At 44.4% G+C, this 12,189-nt stretch overlaps 1 protein-coding gene across 2 annotated transcripts in view; it reads left to right on the forward strand.

Annotated features, from left to right (window-relative positions):
- The first annotated feature begins 2,209 nt into the window (after positions 1–2,209).
- Positions 2,210–12,189, forward strand: part of LOC108160905 — a 33,152-nt gene continuing 23,172 nt past the window's right edge. For both annotated transcript variants that reach the window (XM_017295178.2, XM_033391854.1), the window contains exon 1: positions 2,210–3,166. In XM_017295178.2, the coding sequence (XP_017150667.1) occupies positions 3,055–3,166 (112 nt within the window). In that variant the 5' untranslated portion in view covers positions 2,210–3,054. The remainder of the gene's footprint in view (positions 3,167–12,189) is intronic.

Raw genomic sequence — 12,189 nt, forward strand, 5'->3', positions numbered from 1 at the left:
TAATATTTAACAGGGTTCCCTTATTTCCATCATCCTATCCTCTTCTCTTTAAGTTCAGTGTGGGGGACAGCAAAATCGACAAATTGTGCCATTTCTAGAGCTTCAGAAACATATTTCAATGCGTCGTGCAGAGCTTAGCCACTGCCCAGAGGAATGCACCCTCGAGGACCGACCCTTACATGCTCGTCTGTCTGTCTGTCTGTATGTCTGTATGTCTGTGTGCTGGTTCCCCCATAGACCGACCATAAAGGACACTCGCACTGCCATGCCGATCTGCATCTGTCAGCGTATTTCCTGCCAGTTGCCTGTCTGTCAGTTGTCTTGTCTGCCTGTCTGCGTGTGCATGTGTGTTTGTCTTTGGCAGTTTAGCTAATTACATTCCGGAAATAAAACGTTGACTGATTGTGCCAATAAATGAAAATAATGACGCACCATTGACTGCAAACTCCAGGTTGGGGCGGACGGGAGGTCCAACTCTTGGCAAACTTTTTCGCCAGAGTTTACTTCGAGAAGAGACCTTTGCCGAAAAACCAGAAAGAAAAGTTATATAGTCTGTCTGTCTGTGTGTCTGGCTGGGCTGTTTCCTCTGCAGCGGCTGCTCTGCTGTTTCTTTATCTTCATCTTGCCCTTCACTTTCCTTTTCTTATTTTTTTCTTGGTCGTTCTTCTGTTGGTTCTTGACGAGTTTATTTGCTCGTGCAGCGCTAACTGATTGTCTGTGATTTTCTTGTTTTTAGATAATGAAAGCTGGAGCAATCTGCGGCTGCTGCTGCTGCTGCGGGTACATAAAAGTAAAGGCCTCGCAAGTGTAACTTTTTATAAGCGACCCAGCAACAGAAATTGCTGGCAATTTATTCACATATCCAGAAGGGATAAGACAAATTGTGGGAAAACAGGAAAAGTAGAGGGGAATTAACGTGGATAAATGTTTGATGGTCTGGTTTTCATTGCCTGATATATGGGATACGCAAGTTTTACAGTCCCAAACGAAACTTAAACACTCGAAAGCCCTTAAGGGTAGTCCTACCCCAACAAATGCTGGAAAGGTCAGAACTTAAGAGGGCGAGCTCTCGAATGTTTGGCTCGCCCAAAAGTATGCTAAGTATTGGCCGCACGCCCCAACCTGCTGCAGCCCGGCGGTGCGGTAGAGCGAGTGCTGCATATGAAAGGGAAAGTTCCCGGCTGAGAGGGCACAGAACGTAGCCCCCAACTAATTTCAGCACAATAACCCAAATTGAAGCGGTTTTCTGGCGTTTGTTTGCAGTCGCCAGGGACGTCGCTCGGAACTAAACGAATCGCAACTTGACGCTCCGCGTTCGGCTGTGTGCTGCAAACAGAGAGAGACTCGGGAGAGCAAAGCAGGGAGAGAGAGCCAGGTTTCGCGCACAAGCAGAAGGTGCGTTGAAGGAGAGCGAGAGAAGGCTACAGAGCCGGAAGAAGTTGATGCTTGGAAAAATGTTTGCTATAAAAAATCTGTAACAGCTGTTGATGGCGGACCACGATTTGAATTTACGTATTCCATCAGTGAATCCGATGAGTAAGTTCCGTCAAATTTTCCCTGTGATAAAACGTTTAAGATGGATGATATCTCAGTCGAGTAGTGAAGTCTGGAATGTAATTTCAATGTCACGTACTGCACTTGACGGTGCAGAACTATCATAAAATGACTGTCGAGTGCCGATTTGTATCTGAAACAATTTCTATATTACAATATTACCGAACGACCTAATTCTATCCTTCCTTCACTACTTCTTAATCACTAGCTTCCATAAATTATTATTATGGAATTATCTTAAGTAAAAAAGTTTCGTATCCTTGTCGACGTTGCCCGATATTTTTTAAAAGCTTATATGGACAAAAATATGCCTGAAAACGTCTGACCGCCAAGTTCTGCACGTCAATTTTAGATAAATTGCGGTCCATCGAGGATCCATCGGTCCATCGTATCACAAATTACAAATACAACAAATACTCTATAGGTTTGAGGGTATAAATAGGGAAACCCTTTCCTCTCCATGGACCAATCTCCCGGAAGGGAGATGCCATAATATGCTATAAAGAGCGCATAGAAAGACATACACAGAGAGACGGAGAGAGAGAAATAGAGAGCGTGCCACGAAGCTCGTGCAGACTGCGCTGCTGCTGTCACTGGCTGCCGCCTGTTCAGTGGCATGTCCTCCATCGTTGCTTCAGTCGCGTGCGAAAGCGTAAAGTAAACAGACAAGCACTGTCCAAGAGGCAGAGCAGCAGAGCAGCAGAAGCACTCTTAAGGCATCGCTAAGGAGCTGCTGCCAGCGCCGACGTCGGCTTGCGTCTGGCTGTGACGGAGCTCTGCTCTGGTCATATCCTCCTTCTGGGAACGCGTCCGTCAGTTCATTTCTGACCACAGCGGGAACTGGTTCGGTTCGGTTCGCTTCGGTACGCTTCACTTCGGTTCGATCTGATCGGAGTTATTCTTCCCAGATCTGTAACGGAGTCCGATTCGGTGAAGTTCTGGTGACGTGCGTCATCGTATACGCAATGTGAGATTTTTTTTTCGCTTCCGGAATGAATTATGAATTCCACGAATGCTAAACAAGAAGATTTCAGTGTGTGGACCACAAAAGTAACAGTGGAGAGTGAGTGAGAGGAAAAACCAAAACTAAGAAAATAAAAGACAAATCGGAAAATTAAAAAAGAAAGAAAAACATATAGATTAAACTCATAGTTAAGAGTAAAAAATGCATTGCTATGAAGTTAATGGCATTCGAGATTCATTGAAAATGTGTATTAATCAATTCAGAAACTGCATTTAATTAAACTGAAAATTAACAAACGAAATCTCATGGCAAAACCCATTCGCAGAAAAACATATTAATTAGAGTGCAAAGAACGGAAAATACAGTGGACAAAAGCACTGATACTAAAGCGTTGATAAATTGATTTACATATGCAAAACAATTGACAGCAACAGCAGCAGCTGCAACAATAAAAACAAATCAACAAATTCCGAGTGCATCAAACCGATTTCCCATCAACAGTTGCTGCCACAAAAGCAGCAGCAAGAGCGCGAAAAATGCCGGCATCAAGTGGATTATATCGCATCAAGAGCGGCCGTGTCCTTGACAGAATGCAAAAGCCAGCGGCACTTATTTTTATTGCATGCATTGCGGCATGTGGCGTTTGCGGTAAATATGGCACAAACACAACCACAACTAGCACAAAAAAACACTCCCACACACTGCGTGCAAAAAGCACACATACGCTCCCGCTTCAATACTTCCCCCGCAAATCCGCAAACACAAGTCCATTTTATATTCATACGACAATTACGACCATACCATCAAGTGTTTGCGAACGGACCCGAACCCGATCACGAGTCCGAACGTATAATTAAGTTAGGGCTCAAATGTAGTAGAATGCCAATGGAATGAAATATTGTCAAAAGGCATCACGCATTTTCAAAATATAGCATATAACTTTAGGGCAAAATATGACAAAAAGCGGGGCTGAAGATATAAATTCCTTGATAATCGCTGACATTTTTATTGAGGCTTGGAGTCCTCCTAACTCTCTTAAAGAGTCTCCAGTTTCATTCAAATGTTTTTACAAAATTTAAATTATTCTCCCACAAAGACTTGTTTTTTTCCGTTCATAATACCCTGTTCAATAAGTATGATGGAAGATAAATCGTTAATTTGTTACATTTCATTGGCCTTGTCGAGCAGAATGACAGGTCAGGGATTGGGCGGGCGCAACGCTGGCAATTGCTGGTGGCGGCGCGGAAATCGTGCATCACCTGTCAATGCCTGACACAGCAACAACAACGAGAACAGCAACAATATCCGTGAGAACAACGAGAACACTTGTCTACAACTCTCACTGAAGGCGGGTGCCCCTGCTTCCCCTGTCGCCTGTCACCGTCTGCTGCCTTGCCTTGGTCTCTGCCCCAGTCCCCCATCTCCACCGGGCAATTTGTCAAGCAATCTACAAAGCCAGAAATTGCCACGCCAATGGAAAAATACAGAGAGAAAGTGGAAAGAAGAATGCAAGAGGGGAAAAGACCAAATGTTTTGTTGCCAAATCATTGAAACAAATACAAAAACTGGCCAATTCAAATGTGTCTGTCGAAGACTTGATACCCTTTCAATTTCAATTAAATTATATTCATAGCACATTATGGACAGAATGGAATTTTAAAGTGATTAATATTTTTGACAGTTCATTCGTTTATTTTATGCCTCGATCGATATTTTATACTGAGAAAGCAATTCCACTACGAGAAGAATGAGTTTTTAAACATACCCTTTTATAAACATAATATAGCAAATATATACATATGAACATACTTAAAATGAGGTCAGATATACCCTATCCGAGGGCATACGAGGATATTCAAGAAAACCTATCGAATAAGCGCCATAAAGAAGGGGAAAGCGAGCGGTAGAGTGGCAGGCCACCAATATGTGCAAACTAGAACACTGGCTGTGCCACATTCTGTGCGTGCCCCCGAAAGTGAATGGGCCCGGGCGGGGAGGTGTCTGTAAAATCGTCACACAAAAAAACATCGCCTTCTTCTCGCTCCTGCCCTCAACATACACATATTTACTCATGCACTCACTGCAGCCCGCCTCAGGGGCAGCGCTGAGCACACTTCTGGCAGATCCACAGCACAAGCAGCAGAACTGGCGCACCCATTGTTGCATGCCACGTTGTGTCGCCACTGTGCTGCCTTTTGGGGCACACTCCAGCTGTCGCTGTCACTGTCAATGCTGTAATGAAAAATGCACAAAAAGCAAAAAACTGAAACCAAAACAGAAACAGAGACGGACACAGAAACGGAACCCAGTGATGGAAAATGAAAATAGAAATAAAATGAAATGCTTAGAGCTTAGTGCACAAATGAAAAAACAATTTCTGCTGTTCATGCCGCTTTTTATTTAGAGCGCATTAATATTTAGCCAGCACAGCGTCATCTATAGGTATTACTCGCACGCTTGTGGCTGTGGCTGTGTTTGAAGATACATATGTACATCCATGCATGTAGGTACATATATATACATATGTAAATATATTCGAGATTCATATAAATCAATAGTTTTATGCCCCGCGTGCATGTCTGGGGACTGGGTTCGGGGATTTGAAGGCCAGCAGTGCACCACTTGTACCCCAAATACATTTTCCCGCTCCACCCTAAACAAATCTGCAGCTCAATAGCTCCAAATATTTGCATAAATATTTGGAAAATTCCCCACACTGCAGCTAGTATGCAAAGCAGCAATTTCATGGGTTGACAAATATCTCCCCGAACCTTACCTTCCCGAAGAGTTTTTCAAAAAAGAAATAAAAACACCTTTGATAGATGAAAATATGAAAATGCATAGTATATGTAGATATCCCATGATTAAATAATTTTTGATATATATATTTTTTGCAATATTCTATTATTTATTGACATTTACTTTTTATTATTTAAATGAACAGAACAAATGTTTATCTATTTAGTTGATTACTGGGACCCCCTTTAGATTTCCCTTTAGCTTTGAAACCCTTGCAGTAGCAATAAATTATACGAAAATGGACCAAAAACTTCCATCAGACAGATCGAATCCAATGCTGCCCATTGCGGCTTCCAATCTAGTCTGATCTGCCCACAGTTCCACCTCCTGCAGAGCTGCTGACACAGCATTGTAGGAACCACGTGGCTCAAATGCCTGCGAAACAGTCGCATATTGACGGCAGTTGTAGTTGCAGTTACGTTCCATCCTATGTAGTTCCGTAGAGCATCCCCCAGTTAGTGGAGTTAGTAGAGCATGACGATGCCATGCCATCAGAGCGAGCAACCCGACTGCCGTCGAGGAGTTGCATGTGTTGCTGTGTGGGCGAGTGTGGGGATGTTGAGTGTCACCCTGTTCGAAATTGTCAAATTGCTGTGAAAGTCGGGCACAAAGTTAAATCCATTGAAGCTGCCTGAGGGGATAGGTGGCGGGCCACTTGTGGCAAGTCGGGTTAATTGGGCTAACTATCGTATGTATAGGATGCCGCTGCGGAGGCTTTTCCGGGAGGCTGGGCGTTTGTTAATTGCCACCGCACCGAAATAAGACCATTTCCGTGTCCCGTGGCGATGAAGTGCCTTGGATGTAGGTGGGGGGAGGAAACTTATTAAGTGTATTGGGTTGCATGAAATACCAGAGGAATTAGATACATACTATATGTGTCTATATCAGTATATTGCGGCTGATGAACAGATGTTAGTATGTACGTGTAATTCGACGAAGAGCGTCTAGGGTTAGTGTATTGATTTTTATGTAAAAAACACTGAAAACGGCTCTCATGCACTCATGTCCGTTGCATGAAAGAATTTTGTAATTCATTTCCATCTATCACATTGCAAGAATTTAGTCCATCATTTTGTAATCTTCTATCCTCTATCATTTAAGTAGTTGCGTTTCATCAGTTGTTCTATCTATCCTTAAATTAATCTACTACTCATGCACTTATTATCTCATATTTCCATTTAATAATTCTCTCAATATACTAATCAATCTGTCCACTACTTTTGTTTTCCTTCAAGTTTTTCAGTTTTTCACGAGAAAATAAATCAAATTTCTTTTCAATTGAGCTCTCCATCTCCATATCTCTCTCTCTGTCTCTGCCTCTCACTCTGTTTTTTTCTCTTTATACATCTAGAAATATATCTCTAAGAATTGGGTGGGCAATCGATTTACAATGGCGGCAGTGACAAAGCGAATGCAGTTTCACACGGGGATAAAAGGATTCATTTGTTAATGACACAAGATGATTGACGAGCATGACAAAGGGGGCCTGGGGTGCATCGAGGCATGGGTTGCATCGAGCTATGGGGTGCATGAAATGGGTGGGTGCTGGTAAAAAGGAGCATTTACCCATATGTCTTCATTGGCGGCACAATAATTTTGAATCAACTGAAGGCAGAGAGGCACGGGCAAAGCGCCTTCGTGCCAGGGATCTGCAGCCCACCCCGGGTCAAGGCCTACACGTTATTGCAGGGTAAGGCCTGTGGCTGGGGCTTGGGCTTGGACAGTGGCAGTGGCAGGCTGAAAGCGCGTTGGCAAGCATAATTTAATTCGGAACATGCAGGGGCACATACACACACACTTGGGTAGCGGTAAATGCAACGGTAACATAGCCATAAAGCTCACCTGTTACAAATGCAACACCACATGGACGTGGGTCCTGCCAGGGCTGCCTCTGGCCTGGTCTTGGCTTTGGTCCTGTCCCGGGCTCGTGTGCTGCGGCAGCCATAATAATCAGCACAAAAACTAATGGTCCTACATACACACACACACACACACACACGCATGCAGGGGCGCCCAGCAATACACACACACACACTCGAAGACAGAGAGAGAGAGAGAGAGAAAGGGAGAGCGGAAGGCGCACACACACATGGCTGCACTTTAAGCGCTGAAAGCACGTAAATTTTACATAATTCAAAGGAGGCGCCGCCTTTTGGCAATGGCAAATGCGAAGACATAGACATCTATAAGTGTGTGTATGTGTGTATGTGCCATATGTGTAAGGAATGTGGATGGATGGAATGGAGCAACTAGAACACTTAGATACATTTTGGTTGCACACTCAGTAGCCAAGCGTAGAAGTTCCAGCCCCGTCAGCATTCTCCCCGTTTGCAAGGCTCCAATTTGCAACTTTTCACCTCTTTTTTGCATTCCCATTTTCAAACGGGCAGCTTTCTTGCCCAGATCCTGGCCAGTCACGGCGAGCCATTAAGGACAAGACAAAGCCAACCTGGCCAGAACCCATAGTCACAGCCATGGCGGGACCCCAGCCTAAGTCGATGCAAATGGTTTTGTGATTTACCTTTTGCTGTTTTTTCCGTTTTCCCTCAGTTTTTCCTCCAATTTCGCTGCGGAAAGTTTCCACCGAACCGCCGCAGCAGAAAGCTGCCCATCATCGCGTATCGACAGAGGCAGATTATGATCTTCCCAACACTCCATTCCATGGCCGGTCAGCACTCCACATTTGGGCTAACAAGCTTTTTTTTATTTGGGCATCTTTGACAAGTGGCAGGCCCTTTGGTTTATGCAATTACAACTTGGGCTGGCGGCTTCACTCGAAACTCGCGGAAAGTTGGCCCTGAGAGCGACCCAAGGGTCAGTGGAAGGGAAATGTTGTTTCAACATTTAATTTGCCTCAAGTGCGGCCTTGATTTCATTGTGTTTTATGCCGCCTTAAGGCAGGACAAATGGATGCCGACGTCACAATTTCATTAGAGAACCTGCTCTCCAGGTTAGCTTTCGTTGTGCAGATCTGTTCAGCTCTGCTACGCTCTGCTGGGGTCTGGCGCTTGCGCCTCCGCGGAGGCGGAGCTCCGCCACCAAATTGGGAATAAAAAGCGAATTTGCCTAACAACTTGCGCACACTGTCAGAAATTGAAACTTTTCAAAAGCAATTCCTTGAATTTCAAGTGAAAACTTTCTTCTTGTTGCTCGGCTTTTCCTCCTCGCCGCCTTTTTTGGGCCAAGAAAAGTTGTAACTTTTGGCAGAAATATGCAAGCATACGTACGAGTAGGATACAGATACAGATATATATTTTTGTCGGTCTGCCTGTGTGTCCGTGTCTGAGTGTGTGTGTGTGTGTGTGTATCTAAGTAATTGCGCGTCGAGGCAACTAGAGCAAACTGTCTACGTTTTAAATGCCAACGAGCACATTGACGCCAAAAATCCAAAGCCAAATGGCGTCGGAGTTTCCCTCTCCCCCCACCCACAAGCTCTTCTACATGCGTGAGACCAAACAGCAGCAGTCATCAAGATAAAGTACTCCGTTTTCCTGCTCCTGCTCCTGCTCCTTAAATTCTGCAATTGGAATTATGCGAAAGCCTTTCGTTTGCGCGGCAGAAAGACATATGCGAAATGCTTTGTACTCCAGTCTGTGCATCGGGCGGAGGCAGTCCCTTAGCTGATTGCCGAACGGAGAGCTGCTTTGTGTTCCTTGGAAAATAAGTCTTAAAAGTTCTCCGTTTCCGTCTTTTGACTTTGTTCCTCCTCCCTCTCCGTGCCCCTCTGTGCGGCTGCAAGTTTCGTTCGAAAGTCTGGTAGGAAAGTTTTGGATTTTTGGGGAAAAGTTTCCCCATGTTTACTATTGCACAATTTATATAATTAACCCATATGGATATTTATCTGCAGCTAAACTTAAATTCTGCACAAATTAAATTGAACCAGGCCTAAGAGAGAGCACTTTCTTTATGTATATGCGAGCGCATACTTGTACGCCTGTCTCCCGCCCATTACTTCGCCCGTGTGAGCCCTTAAGCCGTGGCTTAGCAGTCGGCGTAGGCGCGAGTTTAAGGCATAAAGCTGGATTATGGCTTTAAGTGTAATTACAATTTACATGGCTTCCATGCCGCCTTGCCTTCCAGCTGCCTACTGTATTAACATGTTCGCCGCACACGCTTCTCCTCTGTGTCGTGCCACCCCCGATTCCTAGGAACTCGGTACAAGCGACTAGGCACATGGACGGAACGGAGCTCCGTGGTAAATGTTATTAAAAACTTAAACATCAACGGGAATAAAAATGAGGAGGAGCAGTGCCGCCGTCAGGCTGGTTTCATGGTCGTAATTAGAAACTTTTTAGTTGGCATCGCCATCGCCATCGCCATCTCTTGCACACGCAAAAGTTGGACATGACTTTTAAGGCATTATTCTGGAGCAGCCATTTTCGCGCCCCGATGCGGTAATTAATTTCCCAGCACCTAACGTGGGCAGTGCGCAATGGATGGAAGAAAGTTAGAACATGGCAGGGGGAGGGCAAATTGCCGGACATTCGGGTCGCTTAGTTGTCAAGGCCACTGCGATAGGGGGTCAGGAGCAGGGTCTGGCCGAACTTGCGAGGGTATTCTCAAAGGATACCCTTGGAAATCGATAGAGAGAAAATCCGCTACGAAAACAAATATTCCAGGAACTACAGAGGAGAACGTATAGCTCCATATACAGTTATATAGAAAGACATTCGAACTTCCAGCTTAATTCTCAGATTAAGCACTTGCTTAAACACTTTCCCCTTCAATTTTTCCAGCGCTAGTTAACTCCATTCATTATTTACTTATACTTTCTTTACCTTTTGCTCACCTTAAGCTCATAAATGTGTCGGAAACCCATTAAGGGCTTATTGCAGAACCCACAAAACCTCTTAGATGTGCGGAAATTTTGCGAGATAATTATTTTTCACAAAATTCGAATTCAAATTAAACTTTCGCTTGTAGATTTAGAAGTCGAGTCCGGGGGCTGAGCCCTTGGCTCCGACTGAGGTTGGTCTTTGTGGTTTTTGCATTAAATTATAAATTTATGGGCCACGCAAAGCGGCCTAAGGCCAAATAACCATACAGTGAGAAAGAGCGGAGCTGTGGAACGGAGTGCTATCCTACTTAATTATCGTGATAATTTACACTTTCGTTGGCAGTGCGGCTTTAGCTCGTCCAGGCCCACCCCCTCCACCACCCCCTGGAGTGTGCTCCACATAAATTAAAGTTTAAAGCTCTGTAAATTCAGTGACAATAAGAGAAGTGTGGGCGGGCTGGGAAGGGGAGAAAACACTTTGGTTCCACATGTACATACATATGCACACTGAAGAAAAAACTATAGTCCTTAAATGTTTTAATTAATCAAATTCTTTGAAGTGAGCTTGGGGCTCCTGGGAGATAAGAACACATTCCTAATCCAAAGTCCTTTATGATTCGTTGTTTCTTCAACGGTTTTTGATATATACTTAATTCCAATGGTATATTCTTTAATTAGGAAATAATTTTTTGACAGTGTACAAATAAGTTTGTTGTTGCGTAACAATGTGGATTACAGCTGAAGTAGTTGACAATTTTTGGGGAGGCACTTCAAGGGCAGAAAGACAGCACACAAGAGGAAAGAAAGTCAGAGAGAGAGAGAGAGAGGGAGAGAGAGGTAGAGAGAGATAGAAAGAGGGAGATGGGGAAGGCTAATTTATGAAAATTGCTGTCGAAATTATTGTCAATGGGAGCGAGGGTGGTGGAGCTCTTGGGCGTTTAGTGGCACAGTGGCACTGTGACGCAACATTGGAGTCATTCTGCGGCCGACTCTCGCGCCAGCGATCTGTGATTATGGACTGGAACGTATTGAAACTTGTTAGCCGAGTCCTTCCCATCCCGGAAAGTATGCAAATATTTGAGCGCCAGCGAAAGTGTGTACCAGCGTGGGTGGGGAGTGGCTGGCTACAAGTATAATTTATGACTCGGCTGCTTAAATTTCACTCGAACGGTGGTGGTGGCGACGGTGGAGGTGGGGGCACCAAGAACAGACTCGGAGGCGCACACAGACACAACGAACGGCACAATGATAAACATGTAGCACCACGAAGATAACATTTTGCCGGCTGCCAGCTAAGCAAAAATTAAGAAACAAAAGAGGGGGATCGCACCCAGAAAGGGGGATATTGACTGGGATGTGGTTGTCCCTATTGTTGGCTTTAATCTTAGCAGCACAGTTAACGCGATTCCAGTCCTAGCCGCACACAAAATAGCAGAAAATAGCAGGAAACAGTGGAAACAGCTCAAGGACAAATGATAACGCTTAACACAGCTCCAGAGCCAGCGACGCCAGCGACGCCAGCGACTGCCTAATGATACTGTCACGGGTGGGAGTGGTGACGGTAGGGTGGGTCTGTCTAAGGATATGGAAAAAGGACAAGCACGAGTTTTGTTCAGTGTTCCGACTATAAGATACCCGCAACTCCCGAAAAAACGATGACTTTTACTGGAAATATTTAAAATTGAAGTAAATTCAAAATAAGAGCGCAATGTTTTTAACATCTCTACGCTTTGCGGGTCTTCAAGAGAGTGTGCCCAAAATTGAATATAAACATATGTCATATATGATATCCCCGGATTTTAGATAGGACTACCATCTACTCTGCAATAAGAGTATACCCATGTACCCCACGACTACTACTGGGTGAAACAAGAACAAGATGCCGTTGAAAGGAAAGTATGATGATGACAGCAAGGACTGCGACGACAAACTCTGTCATTAGATACTGTAACCAAGTAACCATACAGCACCTACCACTCCCACAACAACTGTCGTATCCGCATCCACTCTGAGCCCTCTGCGGCAACTCTCAGAAATCTTGCTCATTTGCCCTGCTTTACATTTATTCAGTTGACTTTGCTTTAACAATGTGTCC

Source organism: Drosophila miranda, chromosome 3 (genome assembly GCF_003369915.1).
Source record: "Drosophila miranda strain MSH22 chromosome 3, D.miranda_PacBio2.1, whole genome shotgun sequence".
Classification (NCBI taxonomy): domain Eukaryota; kingdom Metazoa; phylum Arthropoda; class Insecta; order Diptera; family Drosophilidae; genus Drosophila; species Drosophila miranda.